The sequence below is a fragment of the Sander lucioperca genome, chromosome 7, assembly GCF_008315115.2.
Source record: "Sander lucioperca isolate FBNREF2018 chromosome 7, SLUC_FBN_1.2, whole genome shotgun sequence".
NCBI lineage: Eukaryota > Metazoa > Chordata > Actinopteri > Perciformes > Percidae > Sander > Sander lucioperca.
In genome coordinates this window covers 12,568,059-12,589,364 of record NC_050179.1, presented here as the reverse complement: position 1 = coordinate 12,589,364, position 21,306 = coordinate 12,568,059, and the positions used below count along the sequence as shown (strand labels likewise).

General features: G+C 41.5%; 2 protein-coding genes across 2 annotated transcripts; one reads left to right on the top strand and one right to left on the bottom strand.

Moving 5' to 3' along the window:
- Positions 1 to 520: 520 nt before the first annotated feature.
- On the top strand, positions 521 to 6,881 carry znf710a (zinc finger protein 710a). Its single transcript, XM_031283324.2, has 6 exons — positions 521 to 597; positions 2,571 to 4,028; positions 4,678 to 4,869; positions 4,968 to 5,142; positions 5,571 to 5,708; positions 6,532 to 6,881. Exons 1-6 carry the CDS (start codon positions 553 to 555, stop codon positions 6,606 to 6,608), a joined length of 2,085 nt encoding a protein of 694 aa, XP_031139184.1. The 5' UTR covers positions 521 to 552; the 3' UTR covers positions 6,609 to 6,881.
- A 483-nt stretch (positions 6,882 to 7,364) lies between these two features.
- Positions 7,365 to 21,039, bottom strand: idh2 (isocitrate dehydrogenase (NADP(+)) 2). The gene is made up of 11 exons (XM_031283327.2): positions 20,723 to 21,039; positions 15,209 to 15,300; positions 14,483 to 14,648; positions 13,285 to 13,445; positions 13,029 to 13,172; positions 11,133 to 11,269; positions 10,711 to 10,862; positions 10,433 to 10,545; positions 10,061 to 10,158; positions 9,876 to 9,968; positions 7,365 to 7,778 (listed from the first exon to the last, which is right to left on the bottom strand). The coding sequence occupies exons 1-11, from the start codon at positions 20,835 to 20,837 to the stop codon at positions 7,694 to 7,696; spliced, it is 1,356 nt and encodes a 451-aa protein (XP_031139187.1). The 5' UTR covers positions 20,838 to 21,039; the 3' UTR covers positions 7,365 to 7,693.
- Between the last annotated feature and the right edge of the window lie 267 nt (positions 21,040 to 21,306).

Sequence of the window (21,306 nt, the reverse complement as noted above, 5' to 3'; positions counted from 1 at the left end):
GTGCATGTACAGAGAGAAACCACTGATTAGATTGTATAAGTGTTTGTGCGTTTGAGCACACGCTCATAAAAAAAGGAAATGCAAAGTATAAAGTGTGATCAAGAAAAGATAGAGCTTGTGTCTCTCTGTGTGCCTTCAAGAGAAATGTGTGTTGAAGGGTCATGCTGAATTGTATGTAGTGAGAAAGGGAGATAAGATGTGTGTGTGTGTGTGTGTGTGTGTGTGTGTGTGTGTGTGTGTGTGTGTGTCTGTGTGTGTGTGTGTGTGTGTGTGTGTGTGTGTGTTTGTAAGAGAAAAGAGGAGAGAAAGAGAAGTGAGATGGGAAGGAGAGGGTGGGAGGAAGAGAAAGAAATGGGGTGATGATGTGTGTGTGTGTGTGTGTGTGTGTGTGTGTGTGCGTGTGCGTGTGCGTGTGGTGGGGTGGAGGGGGGCAGGCACAGTCAGTTCTGATAACAGCAACAGTAGGAGGAGGATGAGCCGTGGGACCGCCCCACTCTCCTACAGATATAAATAGGAGGTGGATTTTTTTACTCCACTCATTTCTCCTGAAGGATGAGATCCCTGAAACACCTCAAACATCACTCCAGGAACAATGTGGTGAGTTTGTAACCAAAAGATGGAGAAAGATGTGTTGCTGCTAGGGGTTAGAGGGGGTTGGTGGTTACTTGTTTGGCAGTTTGTTAGTGAGGTATTTACACTCTTGTCTGTTTGTGAGTGTGAGAGGAAGCGAGATTACTTTTTACATTCATATGAGAACCGCAGTGGGTAACATCTTTAAAAAAAAAAGATAAGAGTTGTGTGTCTATCTCTGCCGCACGTTTTCTGCTGCTGCTCTAATTGTTTGTCCTTAGGTGTCTCTCAGATGCAACTTTAAATGTGAAAGTACGGACTCTTGCAATTACTACCCTACCTTCTCTTTCTCCTTGTCATTTGTCTTTTTCTCTTTCATTTTGTCAGCCTTTCATTTTGCTGTGCTTTTTCTTCTCTCTCCGGCTCCCCTCCTTCCACTCTTTCTCTCTCTCTCTCTCTCACTCACTCACTCACTCTGTCTTTCTGTCTCTCTCCGCCCCCCCCCCCCCCTCACACACCCCCTCCCTCTCCTTTTCCTTTCTCTCTTCCCTCCTCTCACATGCTCACTCAATCTCTCCTTCCCCTTCCCTCCCCTCCCTCTCCTCCCCTCTTTCTTTATCTTTCAGCCCCTCCATCTCATTTCTCTCTCTGTCTCCCTCCCTCCACTCCTCCCCCGCCCACAGCTCTTTCTCCTTCTCTCCATACCTCCCTCCCTCTCTTTTCTCTCTCACACACACACACACACACACACACACACGCTTTCAAATACACACCCAGTCTCTTTCCTTTTCTTTCTCACAAACACACAGTCTGTCTCTGTCTGACTACTTTAAAAGCAGTAATTATAAATGACGTGGTTATCAGGGCATCCAGGTCTACTCCCCTCTCCCAACACACACACACACACACACACACACACACACACACACCTTTATTCCTGCTTTATCTCTTCTTATTTTTCCCTTTTCTACATCCACTCTTTCTCTCAGTATTGTGTAAGGAAAGGAAGCAGATTTTGCTGGTGAGTATGGCACAGAATGAAGACTAGTCTGAAAAGAAAGTAGGGGTCAGAGCTTCTCTCTATACATTTTCCTACCGCTCAGATCCATGCTGAGAAATAACCTAAAACCAGTGGACTACAATACTCGCTTCTCCTTTACCACGGACAAACAGTTTGGTTGTACCACAATTTCTTCCTCATAGTTTCACTGTTCCGCTTTTACAGGCGCCGGGGTAAACATGTGCATGTGGGTCTGAAACACTTCTGAACCATACAATTATGTTAGCGAGTCTTTTGCATTGGTCTGGAATACAGAATGAGCTCGAAGCTCAATTGAATGTCTGTTATGGATATGAGACTGCCTGCCGGCATATATCATCTTGTTAAGGAAGCCCAGTGTGGCAGGCATTATGAAGTCAGCTACGGCGTGTGTAGAGCTGAGACACTTTGCTCCTCGTGAATGTGACAGATAGAGCCAGCGATGAGCTTACTTTGGTCAGCCAGGCTGCCCCGGGACCCCACAGGAAGAGCTGAGGACAGTCCACGGAAGTCAACTTCCTGGCTGGACCTGCATCCCTTGTTGTGTTCTTTATTATTCTAAAGCCTGTCAAGGAAGGAAGCGGGGTGCTAACATAGATCTGCCTTATCTCCTCAATCAAATGTTTTGTGGATTCAGAGCAAAGAAACGACATAGTACGAATTCGGCTCTCACAGAGTAACCCTGAAAAACATTGTCTTAATACTCTTCTGGAGCCCCGGGAGTTGCTTCTGGTGTCAGTCTGGATTTACCAAAAACTAAATCATATGATAATTTCAATATTCTGGCAACACAAAACCTTTTATTTGTATTACAGTAATAGGAAGGTTACCAATAGCATAAGACTACAATGGGGAACGGTTATATAAGGCAGGATTTGTAACAAAGGAGTAATAAAAAAACACATATTATTTCTTCAAGTTCATTTTTTAAAACTTGTATGTTCTATGTGTTTTCTTCCAGGAGGAGGAGAGTAGCCGCTTGTTGCGGACCTACTCCAAGATGACAGAGAGCCATGTGGATGTGGGCACGCAGACGGAGCCTGTGGTCGTGCTATCTCTGGCTCAGGCTGCCGTTCTTGGCCTCATCTCCCAGAATGAAATCTTTGGGGCCACTATTGCTCCTAATGGCTTTTACAAAGGGGAGCCCAGAGAGTGCCCCCCTCCTCCACCTGAGGCAATGGAGTATGAGTATGCAGATCAGCTAATAGGGGCCAACGGGGACTACCTAGCTGAGCCCGCTGGGGAGCCGGAGCCCCAACCCCACTGCAGTGAGAGAAGACGGCCCGGGCCCCGTGGGAGGACAAAGAGGCCCAAGAGTGAGGAGGGTCCCCCACACAAAGTAGCAAGTCCACAAGCTCAGGTTAAAGGTGAACGGCTTGAGTCTGATACCCCTCCTTCCTGCATTCACATGAACAGTAGGCAAAGTCCTGGCAAGTCAGAGGATCCAGTCGCCCAACAAGGTTCTCTAAAAGAGTGTGTGAGCGATACACCCAGGTCACAAACAGACAGACAGCCGGAAAAGGAAGAAGAAGAAAACACTGGTAGAGAAAGAGAGAGGAAAGAAGAAGACTTGGTGGTGGAGGAAGAAGAAGAGGAAGAGGCACTAAACCTCAAGACAGGTGGTGACACTGGCAGTCCTCTGGAGAGCCGCTATTATGAGCCCAATGAGGTGGCCTACGAGTCCGCTGACATGGCCCTGCCAGGAGAGTATGAGGAGAACGGCCAGGCCATGCTGTGGTCAGACCCAGAGGGCCTTGCCAGGCGAATGCAGATCGACCGGCTGGACATTAACGTACAGATCGACGAGTCTTACTGCGTAGATGTGGGAGAGGGTCTGAAACGCTGGAAGTGCCGCATGTGTGAGAAGTCATACACATCCAAATACAACCTTGTCACTCATATTCTGGGCCATAATGGAATTAAGCCCCATGAATGTCTACACTGTGGAAAGCTCTTCAAGCAGCCAAGTCACCTCCAGACTCACCTGCTCACCCACCAGGGAACCAGACCTCACAAGTGCACCGTTTGTGAGAAGGCCTTCACGCAGACCAGCCACCTGAAGCGGCACATGCTGCAGCATTCGGACGTCAAGCCCTACAGCTGCCGCTTCTGTGGCCGCGGCTTTGCCTACCCCAGCGAGCTGAGGACCCACGAGAACAAACATGAGAATGGTCAGTGCCATGTCTGCACCCAGTGTGGTCTCGAGTTCCCAACCTACGCACACCTGAAGCGTCACCTGGCCAGCCACCAGGGTCCGACCACATACCAGTGCACAGAGTGCCACAAGTCCTTTGCTTACCGCAGCCAGCTGCAGAACCACTTGATGAAACACCAGAACGTGCGGCCCTACGTTTGCCCTGAATGCGGCATGGAGTTTGTCCAGATCCACCACCTCCGACAACACGCTCTCACTCACAAGGTACTGGCAGAGCACACCCTCGCACTTAAGGCATTGAAACCTAAATGATGTGCCTTTGTCTACCAGAATATGCTGGCCTAATGCAACAGCACATACTAAACCTTTATTTAAAATAGAAAAAGTATTTTAGCTTCACTCAATCAGAGTTTTGTATGAATCCTATATGAAATGGGGGGGTATATTGCACACTTGCTCCACAGCCTTTCCTCCAAAACCAGTTGCTTTGTAAACATAGCCTTCAAAGGCCTTGAGTTTTTTTGTTTGGCTCAACCCCCCACTTGCATGTGTTTTGTGTTGTGTGCCGTTAGCAGAGCTACTTCCTTTGTGTCTGATGAATCACCCTGGTCTTCTCTCCATTTTGTTATATAGTCTGTTTTATTCTCTAGGGGAAAACATTTTGTTCATGACATTTGCTTTTGTTAAATATTTTAATCATTTTTAAAATAAAAAAAGTTTTTTTTTCTTCCATTGTTAGACTTTATTCACTTAGTCTTTCAACACTGGGGGGGTTGGGATGGGTAATGTAATCTATATGTGTTGAATCAAAAGCCTTGTGTGTTTTCTCCCTATGACTCATTATTTATTTCCCTCTAAACCATATATCTAGCCAAATTAATTTAAATGCCCAAACACTTTTTTGTTTCTACAGGGTATGAAAGAATTCAAGTGTGATGTCTGTGCCAGAGAGTTCACCCTGTCTGCCAACCTGAAGAGACACATGTTGATTCATGCCAGTGTGAGGCCCTTCCAGTGCCACGTCTGCTTCAAGACCTTTGTCCAGAAGCAGACCCTTAAAACGCACATGATTGTCCACCTGCCGGTGAAGCCTTTCAAATGCAAGGTGAGTGAAACAAGTGTAGGTTTACTTCAAGAACAAACTGGGTCCCAATGGGACAGAGCGGGGAAGGGGTACTGACTAATTGTGCTCTTGTCTCTCAGGTGTGCGGAAAGTCTTTCAACAGAATGTACAACCTCCTCGGCCACATGCACCTCCACGCCGGCAGCAAGCCCTTCAAGTGCCCTTACTGCACCAGCAAGTTCAACCTGAAGGGCAACCTCAGCCGACACATGAAGGTTAAACACGGCATCATGGACACCTCAATAGATGGACAAGGTGAATACCTCCATCGATTATCCTTAATTACACTCTGCATTGAAGTAGATGAAACTCCTTGATGACATTTGAATTTGTCGATGGGTTACATGTGGTAAATTTCCTAGTGTGACTGCTCCGTGGGCTTCATGTCGCATTATTGTCACTCAGTCTACCCCTAATGCACTTTGACTCAGCATGTACTGTAATCGAGTGGCCGAGTGTTTTGATGTTTCTCTGTCACTCCCTCCCTGTGTGTTTAGTAAATATAGCAGTGCCTGGATTAGACATGCCTGTCTCTATCAGTAGAGACTGATACTGAGGCAGGGGAGGAGGGACAATCTACTGGCTGTCCTCAATGAGGCCGTGTGTCTTTAGGAAGAGCTCTGTATGTGTGTGCTGTTAAGGACAGAGTGGGATCATATGTGTGTATTTGCTTCCTTCATCAGAACCCCCCCAAGACACAGATGGCCAGGAGGACTACGAAGAGGAGAGCTTTGAATTCAGCGAGCGAGAAAACCGAGCTAACAACAACAACACACCAGACATTGCTAAACTATCTCAAATGGAGTATTACAGCACCTATGGTAAGGGCGCAGGGCGCTTCAGCACTGTGTGAATTATTGAAATGACCCAAAATTGAAAATAAGTTTGAACTTATGAAAATGTATTGGTTTTTTGTGTTTGCTTTTAAAGGCATTGTGCTTGGGTTGTTCTTTGAGTGTGCGAAGAAACCCAGCAAACTGCACATTCATATGCACTGGAATCACTCGTAATGCTACAGAATTTGGAAATGTATGCTTCTTAACTTTATTACATATTTTTCATCTCTAAAACACAGCAAATCTACTGAATAAATATATTATATTTGAGAAAAGCGGACCGTCTAAAACAGGAGCATTTAGGTAATAAATATCTTTATAAATACATAGATATTGTCAGTTGCTTAAAAACAGGATTATCTGAGCTGGATTTAAAAAGAACATTTTTAAGCATAAAAGCATATGGTGATGTTATACTGTACTTGCTCATTCAGACAATCCCGGTCTCTCTCAGTCTGCTGGTGTAAACTAATGTGAAGGGAACAGTTTATTTCACTTTCCAAATCTTATTAAGTTGCAGAGGTTAATGATTCACTTTGATTTATAATGTGATAAATTAAATTTAAAGTCTGCAGAATGAGTTAAATTCCATTGGATTTGCAATCTGTGTTTTATTGTATAATACTGTACAGAATGCATCAGTCCTCTTGTATGTTGGCTGGTACTGTAATTAGTGCGTTGCACTGAGGACCACTGTGTCTACTCTTTATGTTTCTGCATTAACAAGCATCACCCTGTAGTCTATGAATGTAATTGTTTCTGTGGAATGTTTTAAGACGCTAATCAAAATACCTTTTTTTAATGGTAGGACCCCTTTACCAAAGAATTGGATCAAATCTTGCAGCTACGGGGACTGTAAGTCTCTTTTCCTTGCTGTTGTGTTGAGCTGGGACATTGGATTTCTTGGGGTCCAATCGCAGACCTCATGAAATTACATTCAGGTTTCCCTCCCACCCATCTGTAGATCTCCTCAAAAGATTACCACAGAGAACAGGCTGTGGTACAGCTTCTCTTTCAACAATCCTCACCATTTCCCTCATCCAGGCCTTCACAAGACGAGACTGCAGCATTTTTCCAAAAGCAATGCAAACCCTGCATTCATATTGCAGTTCTGTTTTTTTATGGATGAATCTCAACAAGAAGTGTCCCAAAAAAAAACTCGAGACACAAATATTAAGTGCCCCAGTGTGTCTGCAAGAGCATGCCATCCATCATGCTGTACTCTGGTCTCAAGTGATGAACGACAGCCTCCCAACATGTGACAGGGCCACGGACCTTGTGGAAAATGATTTGGGAAATGCTCAATATATTCAGTTTCCCAGTGTTTAGCTTTTCAAACTTCTAACCTGCAAAACAAGGTATCCATTTGCGATGTTGGTATAGCGCATTTAAAATACTGTAAGAATGCTCAATTTTGTGAGTTTTTCAGCTTCTGTGTTCATTCCATCACTGTTTTAGTGGTGATATAAAAGGGGAAGACGTTCATCTTAAATGGCTTTCTGTATTAGACATTAGTGTGGAGATAATGTGGATAGAAATGTATGTAAAATGTTGTGTACCAAACAATACTGTAAAATAATAAATTTATTTACCTTTGAAATGCTTGACCTTTGTTTGCTTTCAAACAACCGAAAATACCAATAGTGGGTCAAACACTGGATTTATTGTCAAATATGTCTGACATGGGCTTCAGTCCTGCACAAGGCATTACACAGTATTGAATACAGTACTTCACATTACAAAAATAAAACCTTGCAAAAAGTGGAACAGATAGTTAGGGAGGCATCAGGTGGAAGCACAGTTCTCAACTATTTTAATATTCTAAAAGAATACTAAATAATCTTATAGACAGTATTGTTTCCTTCAGACAAAATGCAAGTTGATTTATTGACCTTTTAAGTTAAAAATGAGGTACAAAAACCGATGAGTGACATTGCCATCTCCAGGCTAACTATATACTTTCAAGTCCGTTACTTGCCGAGGGCTTTATCCAGATTTGTCTTGATGGCGTCGAGGAAGTCGGTGGTATTGACGTAGTGCTCGTTCAGCTTGACACTGAGAAGGTAAGACAAGACAGAGCAGATCAGAAAATTCAGTACACTACTTTAGGAAAAAAAGACAATACTGTAGCAATACAATCACCTTTCTTACCTACAATAACCTTTCTTATTTTATTCTTATTATTATGGTTGTTGGTTAATAACAACAGCATCATAATTATCAATACCATCATCATTATTACTTAGAATGAGCAAGCTGTGTGATATGAGCAACTTTAAACAGAGTATGACTTGGTGCTACATGACAGTATGACATGACCGCAGTATTATTTTTAAATGGAGGTCCTCCTGTATGTGTGTCTCTAGTTTGCTTTGAATAGTGTCTTTAATGACAAAAATAACAAGCAATCACTGGCAGATGTGTGAGCTGCAATGCCTCATAGATAAAGGGAAAGTCAAGATGTGCTCAAGTTAGTAGGTGAGCTGATGCTAACAGCTAATATAGTCTGTCATCTACCAATCGTGCAGAAATGAGATGGTGAACGACGGCACATACCTCCACCAGGGCTACGCAACCCTCCAGTAAGGGTTTAATTCAATGCTTAGAAAATCTTTTATCTGTACCTGGATTTAGATGGACAATCGTGCAACACGTGTGCAGTTTGTTCTTCATCATTCATGTGCATTTGTTCATTAGAAATGAGCAAAAATGCACCCCTAATTAAAGCACGAGTGCGGAACTTTTACATATGAATGAACGTCCGTTACATTCAAGCCCTTGCCAAACGAGTTCACACAATGATTAAGTCTATCACCGCCAGGGAAAGCTCTCTGTATTTCTCAGTATTTCAGAGTTGTGGTGTCCCTGGAAGGATGCCGCTACAGCCTTTTTGTACGGAGACTGAGTAGTTTATATCTCCACAAAAAACGTCATTATATGGGCAGTACACAAACTGCCGTCAGCCAACCTTGCTTATTCACTCACAGTTCTTCACAGAGTAGTTGCTCATACTGGCTCTGATTGGTCACACAGTATGTCAGTCTAACTGTATTACCCAATACCTTGAAAGACAGGAAGTGGGGCGAGACCATGGCGACGCAGCGCTATTATAGATTTGACTGTTGTTTGTGTAACCACTCTCACTGCCAAAAGTTCCACAATCCAGCTTTAATATCTCTAATACTAAGAATCCTGTCTACAGAAGACCACACTGGCTTAAACTCTAAACAAGATGAGGGCATGTTTGGGAAGAGGTTTCGAGTTTCCAACCTGTATCACATGCTGGCAGGTCAGAATCAGGGCAAATAACACCCTGTCTTATGTCAATGTTTCAGACTGATAGTGGAGGTTTAATCCAAGGGAATATTTGCATTCAAAATCTGCCATTGAAGGCACCAAATTTATAGGCTTCATGTCCGAAAACATAAAGATGCTCCGTGGAATAAATGGATACATACTTCGAATCAGGGCTGCAACTTCTGAGATTTTGTACGATTGATAAATCTGCAGACTATTTTCTCAAATTTGTTTGGTTGATAAAAGATCAGAAAATTGTGAAAAATGGCCATTACAATTTCCCAAAAACATTCGGATCAGGTTCAATTTTCTGCGCTTTTCCGCATCCGTAGCAAGTATTTTGAGGTGTTTTGACACTACAGAGCCACCGTACAAGCAAATGCCTGACAAGTTGATTCACTTCGTCTTTGGTGGCCTTCTTTTTAATATGTGGCTCTAGTATCGCTAGCAAAGCATCAAACTGAGCCACTGACATCCTGAAGTAAACTTTGAATCGATCGGGATAATCCCGCAGCTCCTTGATAAGCTCTCTGCGCAATCTCACGATTGGATGGACCCAATTTATTCCTATTTCTTTTTCTCTTTTTAAGAAGAGAGAGGGCAACAAAATCATCTTCACTGTTTGAAGACTCCATTTTGTATTGTTTTTCGAAATGTTTTGCAACGGGTTAATTAATACACATTGGACTCAGTATGCAAGGTTTTTGTGCAAGGACCTTAACAGTCAAAAACCCAAAGGTATTCAAATTAAAATGATATAAACAGAGAAAAGCAGCAATAAATAGGATAGTAGTAGTTGTTGATGTTGCTCTGACCACTCTGTAACATACGTATTAACACACTTAATTAACTTACTTGGACAGGCCGTGGATGCAGCCTGCGAGGTCCTTGGTCATCGTACCGCTCTCAACAGTCTCGACACACACCCTCTCCAGAGTCTGGGAGAACCTAAACAAAAGACAAAGACATTTAGAAAAAAAACACGTTCATCCCAGGATCTGTATGTTTCCTACAACAACAACAACAACAACATCTCTTACTTGATAAGGTCGGGGTTCCCGTCAAGTTTGCCACGATGCTCCAGGCCTCTTGTCCAGGCAAAAATGCTGGCAATGGGGTTGGTGCTGGTCGGCCTTCCCTGAAGATGAGGGTTATATTAGCGTTTGTAACTAATACACAGAACAATAATGTTGTTTTTAATTTTAATGAATGTAAAACATTATATATGTACTTGTTTTGGGCATCTATAAGCATATTTCTCAATCTCAAGTTTCACCACATGATGGCAGTATGACCCCACAGATTACACTGTTTGCAAAGCCATAATTTGGCTTCATGCATTTTCGGTTTCAGTGCCCAGTTGAAATGTTTTCCATTAAAGAGCCATTAGATTGATAAAGATGGTAAGTAACCTTCTGGTGCTCGCGATAGTGCCTGGTCACAGTGCCGTGAGCGGCCTCAGCCTCGATAGTCTTTCCGTCAGGGCACACGAGTACTGATGTCATCAATCCCAGAGAGCCAAAACCTACAACAGGAAACACAAAATGCAAAAATACTTCTTTAATGCAACCCCCATCTGCTCAAAAAACTGGCAGGCATCTCAAATGCATATAGGTTTCAGTATTTCAACATTATTTTCCAACACAATTTCCCAAGAAGCAGTAGTCGTGTTGCTTTCCAAATATCTCACCCTGTGCGAGGATATCGGACTGAACATCTCCGTCATAGTTCTTGCAAGCCCACACAAAGGCTCCAGAAGACTTCAGCACTTGGGCGACCATATCATCAATAAGCCTGTGCTCATACCAGATCTTCAGTTTGTCAAACTCGGGCTTGTAGTGCCTGTAGGAAGCACAAACCACACATTCAACTAAAGCTACTTCTTGCCATTTTTTCCTCCTTATTCTACAACATTTAAGTGAAAAAAGTGGTATCACTTTTCTATATTATTGTTCGAAATCCTAATTATTGTAATAATTTCGTAAACAAGAATAAATAACATTTATTTTAGTTTAGTATTTTACTTATGAAAGAGAGAAAAAAAGTAGTTTAGCAAAAACTCTTTCATGTGTATATTTGTGCATAAAAAACACAAAGACAGAAGACACTCACTTTTCAAAGATATCCTGGAAGATGTCTTTAAATCTGCCATCATAGGCTTTAAGAATGGTGTTCTTTGTGCTCATGTACAGGGGCCACTTCTTGCCAATAGCATACTGGAAGCAGCTGTGAGCAAAGCCTGTGATCGACTGTTGTGGGAAAAAAAACACAAACAGCTCATGGCAGCCTTATCAGTAGTACAGGGGTTACAACAGCCTTCCCCTTGACAAGTTGAAAGTCATCTACTATGATCTCTGATGTCGTTAAATCAAACAGAGCCAGCTGATGAAGGCAAACAAAACAGCAGCGAAGCAGGTTGAAAAGAGGTTAGTCCACTGCAACGACTGATGTGTCAATTCTACAGAAAGCCTTAGGCACAATGTAACAGCAGTTTTCTTTAAGCATGAAAAAGTTATAGAATTCAAAGTTTAGGTATAGGCATAAGTACTAACAATATGCCTAAATGGGTAGCGATTGGGGTAGAAATTGTAACTTAAAGCAACAAATACAAAGACAGGGCACTTTCTGAAGCTTTCACCTAAACCATTTCATTAGCAAACAGACATTTCAGTCTGACAAGCATCTTACTCAGGTATGAAGGACTGCTCATCTTTTATTCAGACAGTGGCTTTTAGTACACAATCGTCCCTCAAGACTTTTGTAGAGCACAGAAGCAAATCTTGTGTGTTAAAATGAGAAAACTTAGGCCGGTTACACACTAGATGCGTCGCGCGAGCGTGGCGTTTCTGTTGCGTCTCAGAAGCGTGGCCGCTGCGTGGATTTTTCTGTGTCCTTCACACCAGAAGCGTGTGTGACGCGGCGCTCCTCCTGCTGCTAGGTACAGGGAGGGCTGATCTCGGGACATAGTGCCGACACATTCAAAGTCTGAAAAATGGGTAAGTGGGCTGTCTGTTTACAACAACTTTGTGTAGCTGGACCGTCACTCAGAACACACACTACGTTGTTATTGTAGCCTATTCTACCCTTTATAGGCGTGTTCGACGTATGGGGAGAGAGTTGTTAAACTTAAAATAAATATATAGCCTACTGATTTGATTAAAGTAAGACAACATCGGCAGTATTGACTGCAAAATATGTTACAGAATATTTCGTTCTGTATGACAGGTGCTATATTTGAAAATCTTTTCTCTGAAATTTTTTATTACATTTATATCTACATTGATGTCAAACCTAGAGACTTTCAAACATCAAGATGTCATTTATTAATATGCATTCGTGTCTCAGGGGCGGCTCGTTAACATGGGAGCCGAAATATAAACGGACACGCCACGCGGCTGAAACGCTCGCGAGACGCTTCCAGTGTGTAACCGGCCTTAAAGCTATTTCTTATCATCTACAAATCCCATTGAAAAGACCAAAAACAAAAAGATTAATTGATGCCACTTACTAAGTTTTTGTGTAGCCAAAGCCTGATATATCTTATTCCTCTGTGCCATAGAGCTCCATTGTTGTCCGAAAGATATTACAAACACATCAGTGACCAGTGATCAGTACAATGGGTATGCCGACCATCATAATTGGGGATAATGATGATGAACATGGGAACTGTAGTTTATTTTGAGTTGACCACATACACCATCCTGCAGCCATACATTTTCACTAGCACACCAAATCTGCAGTGGTAAAATAGCCCCCTACGAATACACCATTCACTGCTGTTTGAGTAATATTTGCTAAAAACTACAGTACCCAGCTGTTTAGGGAAATAATTTAGCCTTTTTCCTTTCTGCAGCAGGAACAAATGGGCTTGGGGCTGAGTGTCAGTGACGCAGTGGGGTAGTCAAAACGTATTGAGAGAAGGACTTACACATTGTTGCTGCTTGTTTTTTTATGGGATTTGTTGACAAGAAGGCAGCCTTTTCCCTCTAAACAGAAGCACAAACTCACCTCATCTGTGTTGTACATGCCCATTCCACAGCCACCAGCAGGAAAGTCATAGACCTCCCACTCCTTGCCTGCACTACCATCAGCAGGTGAGAAGATCATCTTGAATTTGCCGGGTTGGTCCACAACAAAGTCTGTTGCTCTGTACTGTAGAAGAAACACAGTAGATTTCATTAACTTTTTCTTATTTCATTGCCTGTTGTGGTTGTTACTGTAAACTGAATTGCTACATTCTCTTCAGCATGTAGAGGAGACTCACCTGATCACCGAATGCGTGTCTGCCGATGGTGATGGGCTGCGTCCAGCCTGTAACAAGCCTGGGAATGTTGTTGCAGATGATTGGCTCACGGAAGACGGTGCCGCCCAAAATGTTCCTGATGGTACCGTTGGGGCTCTTCCACATCTTCTTCAGGCTGAACTCTAATTACAAAAACACAGAAATTACCATAAGAACAGCATGCAAAGGACTTTTGAGGCCGATATTGATATTTGAGAGTTTAAATTCCCTAAAATTAGTTTTTGTAACATTTGCTACCAAGAAATGTATTGTTGACATGGTTTTAAAAACATATCTTTGGCATTTCTGTAGTTTAATTTGTTGCCGTTTATCGGCCGACATATTTAGCCTAGCTAATATATCAGTTATATCTAATAGTCACGTTCATTGCCAGTAAATGCTTTTGATCAGCGGTTTTGAACAGGGACCCCCTCATGAATGTCCCTTGGAATAATTTGACGTAGCCTAATTTTTAAACTTCTATAGTCTTAGTTATGACAAAGAACAAGAGTAATGTATTAGAAAGATATTAGACATGCAATAAACATATTTGCAGATAATCTTAGCGTTACAGATTTGTTAGAACCTAATCTACGAACTATTATAGATTTATAAAGTAAAATATTCTTTGAACTATGAAGTCTTAATGTAAAAAAAAAAAAAAAAAAGAAATACAAATTTTCATATCTATAAAATAATTTAAAGGAATGATGAACTGTCAGTCAGCTCTGTGTAGAAACCAACAGATCCTTTTGACTGGACATTTGAGATTTCTTTCAATCAAGGTCTGCTAAGCCCTTTTCCAATCAATCAGAGTTCTTCCCACTTTCTAAAGACCTTTTTAATTTTGTACAAATGTCTTGCATTTTCTCGGCTGTGAACATTTTCCTTCATGATAACGGCTGAGACTATTCCACCTCAGTCTTTTGGTCTTAAGGACTTAAAATGAAAAGCTCTAAAATCCTAATGGGACTCAACTAGTTAAGCCCACAATAAGGATGTAAATCATGCTAGCACAAATATATTCTGTGTTGTCCCCTATATTGCATTCAAAATCTTTTGACTTATTATTAGTAATAACAGACATTCAAATTTGCAAATTCAAGCTGCGAGGCAATGGGCACAAGTCTACGATAAAGTGCTCTGATGTACAACAGGCTATCAAAAACCTGTTACAGACCTTCCACTCTGGCTTCGTCGGGTGTGATGGTGGCACATTTAACCGCCACATTGTACTTCAGAGTGGCCAGGGCAGAGTCAATGGTGACTTGGTCATCAGTCTGGTCACGATACGGCAGACCCAGGTCATAATACTTCAGCTCAACATCAACATTGTTCAGGATGAGCTAAATGATGCAACAAAAACACAAATTAGCATCCACAATTTACTACAGCATCAACACTGCTTAGCCGTCTAGAAAACTTTTCAGTTTTCACTTTTCTGAGACACTAAAGCAAATAACTTTAACTGAAGAAGTGGCTCTAAATGTATACAAATCAGAATGTCCACAATGTATGTACAAGGTATTGTAAAAAGTGTGTGTGCGATTTGCATGTTATATGCATGATTTGGATATGGTTTATAAATTACACATTCACTGTTTGAACAATACAACATTCAGGGATTTCATCTGATGCTTCTCCACGTTTTCTTCCTGAGCCTGCGCACCATCTGCTCTCTCCGGAGGCAATAAGCCAGTGACTGAATGAAACATCACCGAAGTCCCTCCCCCACATCATGTATACATCATCTTCCACATAACCCCCCACCCACCCCCCTCACATCCATGCATCTCAGTCTGCACTATAAAAACAGGCGAGTCAGAGAGCGCGGGCACGTCGTCCTCTGAGACTTACACCAGTGTTTGTGTGTTTACCCCGCCAACCCTCAAGGCCGCTTCATCACCTTCTCTTTGATGAACTCCCAGATGATCCTTGTCATCTCGTCTCCATCCATCTCCACCACTGGCTGGGACACTTTGATGCGTTTGTCGGCATCTGTCAATCACACACAGAACGGTTCAAGCTTTTCATTCACAACAAAATGCTTAATTAGCCTATTTGGGGGTCAAAAACTGCTGAGCAACAACCATAAACACAGGAAACTACATTGATTAATAAAAAAGGAGAGATATCCTGTTTTGACGCATTTTGCAGAGGAGAGGCACGAGAGATTTCTGCGTCCGGTTTCCTTTGCATTTGTCAGATAATATAGTATGTGCCTCAGGAATAGCGCTGCAACTAAGGATTCTTTTCATTCTCAATTAATCATCTCATTTTCTCGGTTAACTGATTAATCGTTTTGTTTATGAAGTGTCAAAATAAAAAATAATCATCACAGTCACACCATTTAAATGTTGTTTTGTCCAAAACCCAAAAATATTCAGTTTACTGTGATACAAAACAGAGAAAAGCAGCGAATCTCCATATTTGAGAGGCTGAAAACAGCACCATCTGCAATTTTTACACTTTAAATGATTATCAAAATAGTTGGCGATTATTTTTCTGTTAAGCAACTAATCGATTAGTCGACTTATCGTTGCAGCTCTAGCGTGAATCTGTTGACATTACATTGCTGAGTGCTCATGCATCTGGTACAAACAAATCGGGACCCACTAAAACCCTAAGCCATAGTGCTACTAGTTGCCAAAATCCCCACAGGGTATCTCTAATCTGTGGTTGCAACCATCCAAAAATACAAATTCAAGGCCAACAGTAACATCAATGCTAAGAAGAGTGAACTTTTAATATGCAGTACACAGTTGTACTCTACAAACTGTGACATTAATAAGTAGAAAAAAAACTTCTTGGGATCCTGAATGTAATTTTCACAAAACTTGTGTGTATCATTTCATGTTTAAGAACAAAACCACTTTTTAAAGTTAGGTTTTTTTAAACACTGAACTTTAATAACTTAAAGTGTGAGTTTATTTCATGCCAACAATGACTTTTGACAGAGTGGTCTCTTAACTTCTTTGCTTCCAGTTGCATTGACGTAGATTAGTATCTCTAATCATATCTGCTCTCATTCTGCTCAGTGCGAGTCTTGCTGGCAGGACATTTTGAGTGAATAGAAAAGTACAGGGGGAGGTGCAGAGGATCAAGTAACTCCCAGATTTCCCAGCCAAGTTAATGCTTCCCCACTGATACCCAAAGCCTTCCCAGAATAATGCAAGTAAACATAAGGAGCCTGGTGGAAAAGTTACACAACCAACATTTCCTTATATTGAATGAATTTATTAAAATATCAAAATCCTACTTGGGTTTGTGAAGACATTTGAACTTGTTGGGCTTATGAAGCCTCGGTAACACCTGTCATAACAGCCTCTGCTCTGTTTCCATGCTCCAAACATGATACATGAGCCCTGCCGACTTCAGATGAAGCACTGAAAATAACCTCATAGCAAAGACAGTTGTTACCTCTATGTTACAATTAAGTTTCTGAAAAGCATGAAGCAAACAGAAAGAAATAACAAACACAAAAGTATTAGCTCAGTGATACTGGTGCTGGTGAGTTTTTTTCGCCCCTTATTTCATGATGACAAGTACTTCTATGTATAGAGATTCTATCATTAGAGCTGAAGCGGTTTATTGATTAATTGATAAGTCGACATGTATTGAACATAGAAAACACTAAACTAGAAATCAGCTTTTCAAAACAGCTATCACTCCTATATGATATCCTGTATATGCTGTTAATGAAATAAAGTGTCAGTAGACTATATTTACAGTTATGTGTTATGATCAGGAAAAATTAAGCACCTTATGAGCGGAGAAGGTGGACTGGATTTTGGCAATTTAATAATGCGCTGTCATTCTATATCTGCTATTCGAACAGTACAGGCTCTGCCGCACTGCATCATGGGTAAGTCATTCACAGCTACTGTTACTGGCACCATTTCTGATTCGTCCTAACCTAAATCTGCTCAAACATGGCTCTACTATCACAGTGCAGGGGGAGGGGAGCGCAGGAGGGAGCTGAGTTGGTTATGTAACTTCTGAATGCATCACAAACTGGACGCTGAAGGGCGAGCTGAATAAAAGTCATGTGGGCATGCCTGCCACATCATTCGCACACGCATTGGGGATAAGCCTGCAAGATCTTTGCCCCCGGCGGTAGCTTTAGAGAAACCAGTCATTTGCAGAAATATACAACCAACCAAGTATAAAATGAAAGAATTGCACAGGATATCATACCATGATCCATAGCTTAGCATGTTGATAAGCTCTGTCTGTTTTGACTCAAACAGCTGTAAAAGAATTTGCCTAAATGCAGTGTAAAAAAACAATTCAAAACTGGAAAATATCTGATGAAAGCATAAAGACTAACAATCTGACCTAGCATTCAGTGCCAGCTTTCAGTATTTAGCAGTTTTAAATACCCTCTAGCACACAGTATTTACAACTAATGTGGAAACTGAACTGTGAGGTTGGATAATGAGATCTTTACTATGTGATCAACATTACTAGTGATATATACAGTATAGGGGCAAGCAGCCAAAGACTGTCTAAAACAATGTGTGCCTTGACAAGATGACTGCAACAACCTTTTTCTATATGGCCTCTCTGGTTAACTTGTGTTGACTTCGGGTCACATTGACCCGTTTTTAATTTTTGTTTTATATCAGAAAATATGGGACGTAGAAATAAGCGCTGAAAATATGTAGAAGAAAAATTTAACAATTTCTAACACTGGAAAAAGCAAAAACAAACTGTGAAAAAAAGGCGTCAAAAACGTGTTTTTTTCAAGGTTGACAGGAAGACAACACAAGGGTTAACTATCAACAGAGGGAGGAGAGCCTTAAACCCCTTACATTTTAATCCTACACCAAGAAAAGGTTTTCACCACGTAAACAAGATGACTAAAACCAAGTTGCAGGCAAGACATTTGTGAAAAGGTCAGTTAATAAACGATTAAACCGTACTCACAAAAAAAGAGGAAGCAGCAGCAAATGCAAGGTTTCAAAGTTTACAAACTAAAGTTGGAGACTAACAAAATCATTACACCTTCTCTATGTAAAATCCACAGCCAAGAAACAGTATGTTGGCCAATTTTATGAGCACTGTGAAATTTAAAGGGCATGCAATTGCAGCAAACAACTGTCAGCAAATACCATGCAACTTCTTACAGTAGTGTCACTCTCAATCATACTTTTGGCACACTGATTTGTATCCCAGATGATTTCGGCATTAAACACAAAACAAAATACAGTGACAATGCCTGCCATGGGCATATCTTAACAGATTTTACACCTATTGCAGGTATCTGTGGGACTACACTGTTTGTTTTATCAACCTGAGACATACTTTTTGCACATTTACTACTCATTTCTACACCTACTTCGCTATTCAGAACACAACCTGCACTAACCATATATTGATTCTTTACTACATTTCAGCATTTAAGTATTTCTGTCTACTCATGTATATTGTGCTACGACTGTTCAACATCACTATCTAGTACACACTTTGCACATGCTGTACATTGACTCTCTACTTCATCTCAGCATTTAACATTCATATAGACTATCTTTTCACTGTGTTATTCATGTTTCTACCTCACTACCTAGACAAATATTTGCACTAGCTGTATATTGACTTTTTACTATATTCAGCATTCTGACAGACTGTCTGTTCATGTTTACTGTGTTATTACTGATCCACATCACTAACTAGATTACATATTGCACTAACAGTACATTGACTTCACTACTTCTCAGCATTCATATAGACTATCTATTTATATATACTGCGTTATAACTGATCACTGGATCCACATCACTATCTTGACCACAATTTAATTTGCACTAACTGTATTCTGACTCTTTGCTACATCCCAGCAATGTTATAGATTGTCTATTTCATGTATATTATGTTATCACCATACCACTTTCACATATCCATCAACTTACTTACACCTCGCTTTGCGCCGGCTTGAACTGCCTACTTAATCTGTACCTTTGTAGCCTATTGTATTCTGTTATCTTGTACTATGTTGAATGTGAAACTATATGTTGTATTGTACGCTTATGCTTTTCTTGGCCAGGTCACCGTTAAATGAGAACCTGTTCTCAACGGCCTACCTAAATAAAGGTTAAAAAATAAAAAAAATAAACTTGGTGGTGTAATTATAATGGTTTAAACTGGGCTACTATCAATCACCCCTGACAGCTAGCTAGGTATACTACTCAGCTCAAATGACATCTTGATTCAATCCAACTTCAGAGCCAAAGTGCCCTTCACCTGACCCACTGCTTTGTAAACTGGTGGTGTTAGTTTGGGTTGCATGGAGACGTGTCTACAACACAAGAGCTTATTATATAGTTACAACCTGCTGTATGACATTTTGGATGTCTTTAGAGCTTACGTGATAAATCTGGATCCCTGCTCCAACATCACAGACCAAAAAAAGATTTTGGTTGATCTCCTGGTACTGATAAATAAAAAAGATTAAATTTATCAGCGTTTAGAGCCAACATGAAAGTACAAAACCGCACAGGGTTTTACAGTAATAATGCAAGGGTCAGATGTAGTAAAATATGCAGCTCTGAGCTGTACAATAAATGTAACCCAGATGGAAAACATTATGTAGGACAGCCGGAACAGCGGCAGCCATTGCTCTCTTTAGCGGAGTCTCGTATACAGAGGCTGACCTTGGCAAAAGTTTTACAAGTCAGCGTCGCAACTAATGACACGATGGCTGAAGGACAGCTACTCGGTTTGGAGTTGGACAGCTGATTTAACTTGGGTGACCATGGCTGTATTTTAGCCCCCCATCAGCGACGAGCAATAAAATGTCGGCACACACAGGCAGCTAAAAGCGGAAGATTCATTTCATACATCTGCTGCCAGGTTTCGGTTTTCCGTAGCAAACTTTCTCCTTGATTAATTCCTTCTTACCAAGAAGATCGGAGTGTATGCATGCCCGTATCTTTGCTGCTAGTAGTAGTACGTTTGACCATTAACGTTTCATTCATTAATGTGACAACATAGCTTTAACACTGTCATCAACTGGACTCAAACTTTGAATGGGGAAGACAAAGACAGCTCTCTTCACGGCAGCTCGGCCATCATCGCTTGACGTCCACAGCCTCCGGATTATGTAAACATCCTCGACCCGTCATTAAACAACCATTAAGGCAATGGGAAGCGTTAAAAGCATCGTTGCCCCTAAACTCAAAAAACACTTATCACTATTAACAGCATCCCAGTTGGTTCACAATACACGCAAGGTAACGTTAGCAAACATAACGTTAGCTGCGTAGCTCGTCCGCTACCGGCTTCTAAAGGCTGACTGTTTATGTCGCCATTACATTAGCAAACATGAGCTACATTAAAAGACAGCATCTTAATACAAAGATGAAGTTAGCCGTTAACATAATGATGCTGAGGGTGACCCCGGTTATCCCTCTCCACTCACAGTTTCTTTGTTGTAAAGTCTGGCAGTTTGCAGCCGGCGCAACCACCACGGGGTTTCTGGAAAAAGCAGCGGCGGATCTCGAAAGAGAGTTGAGGACTTTCAAATATCCAGCCATGTTTCCCTGCACCCGATTATCTTTGAGGTTGACACGCGACGAAACTCAGAGCAGAGAGAGGGCAAACGCTATGAGACTCCCTAAAATATACAGTAAGCAGGCAGCACCGCCCTTCTTCACATCACCGGCGGGACACACTGGTTACTACGTCAGAGTCGCACAGGCAGAGGAGGGACCGAGACTAATATAGGGGTTTAACCTGCAGCTTCTCCTCCGTCTGTCTGGAGGACAGTGCAGAGCAGGGTGAACTCTGAGCTTCTCATGGCAGGATAACACCGAGCGAAGGTCACCGTCTGCCATCACGGCTGCTTCCACAGTAAATTTAGGTTATTGATTTCTTCCCTCACAAGCTCAATATAACCACACATGGTTGTAAAAAAATGTGACACATTGATTATCTCAATGTGTAAGACATCTTTACTGTTCTATACAAAGACGTAATTGTGCAATTTGGCATCTTAAAGGGGCA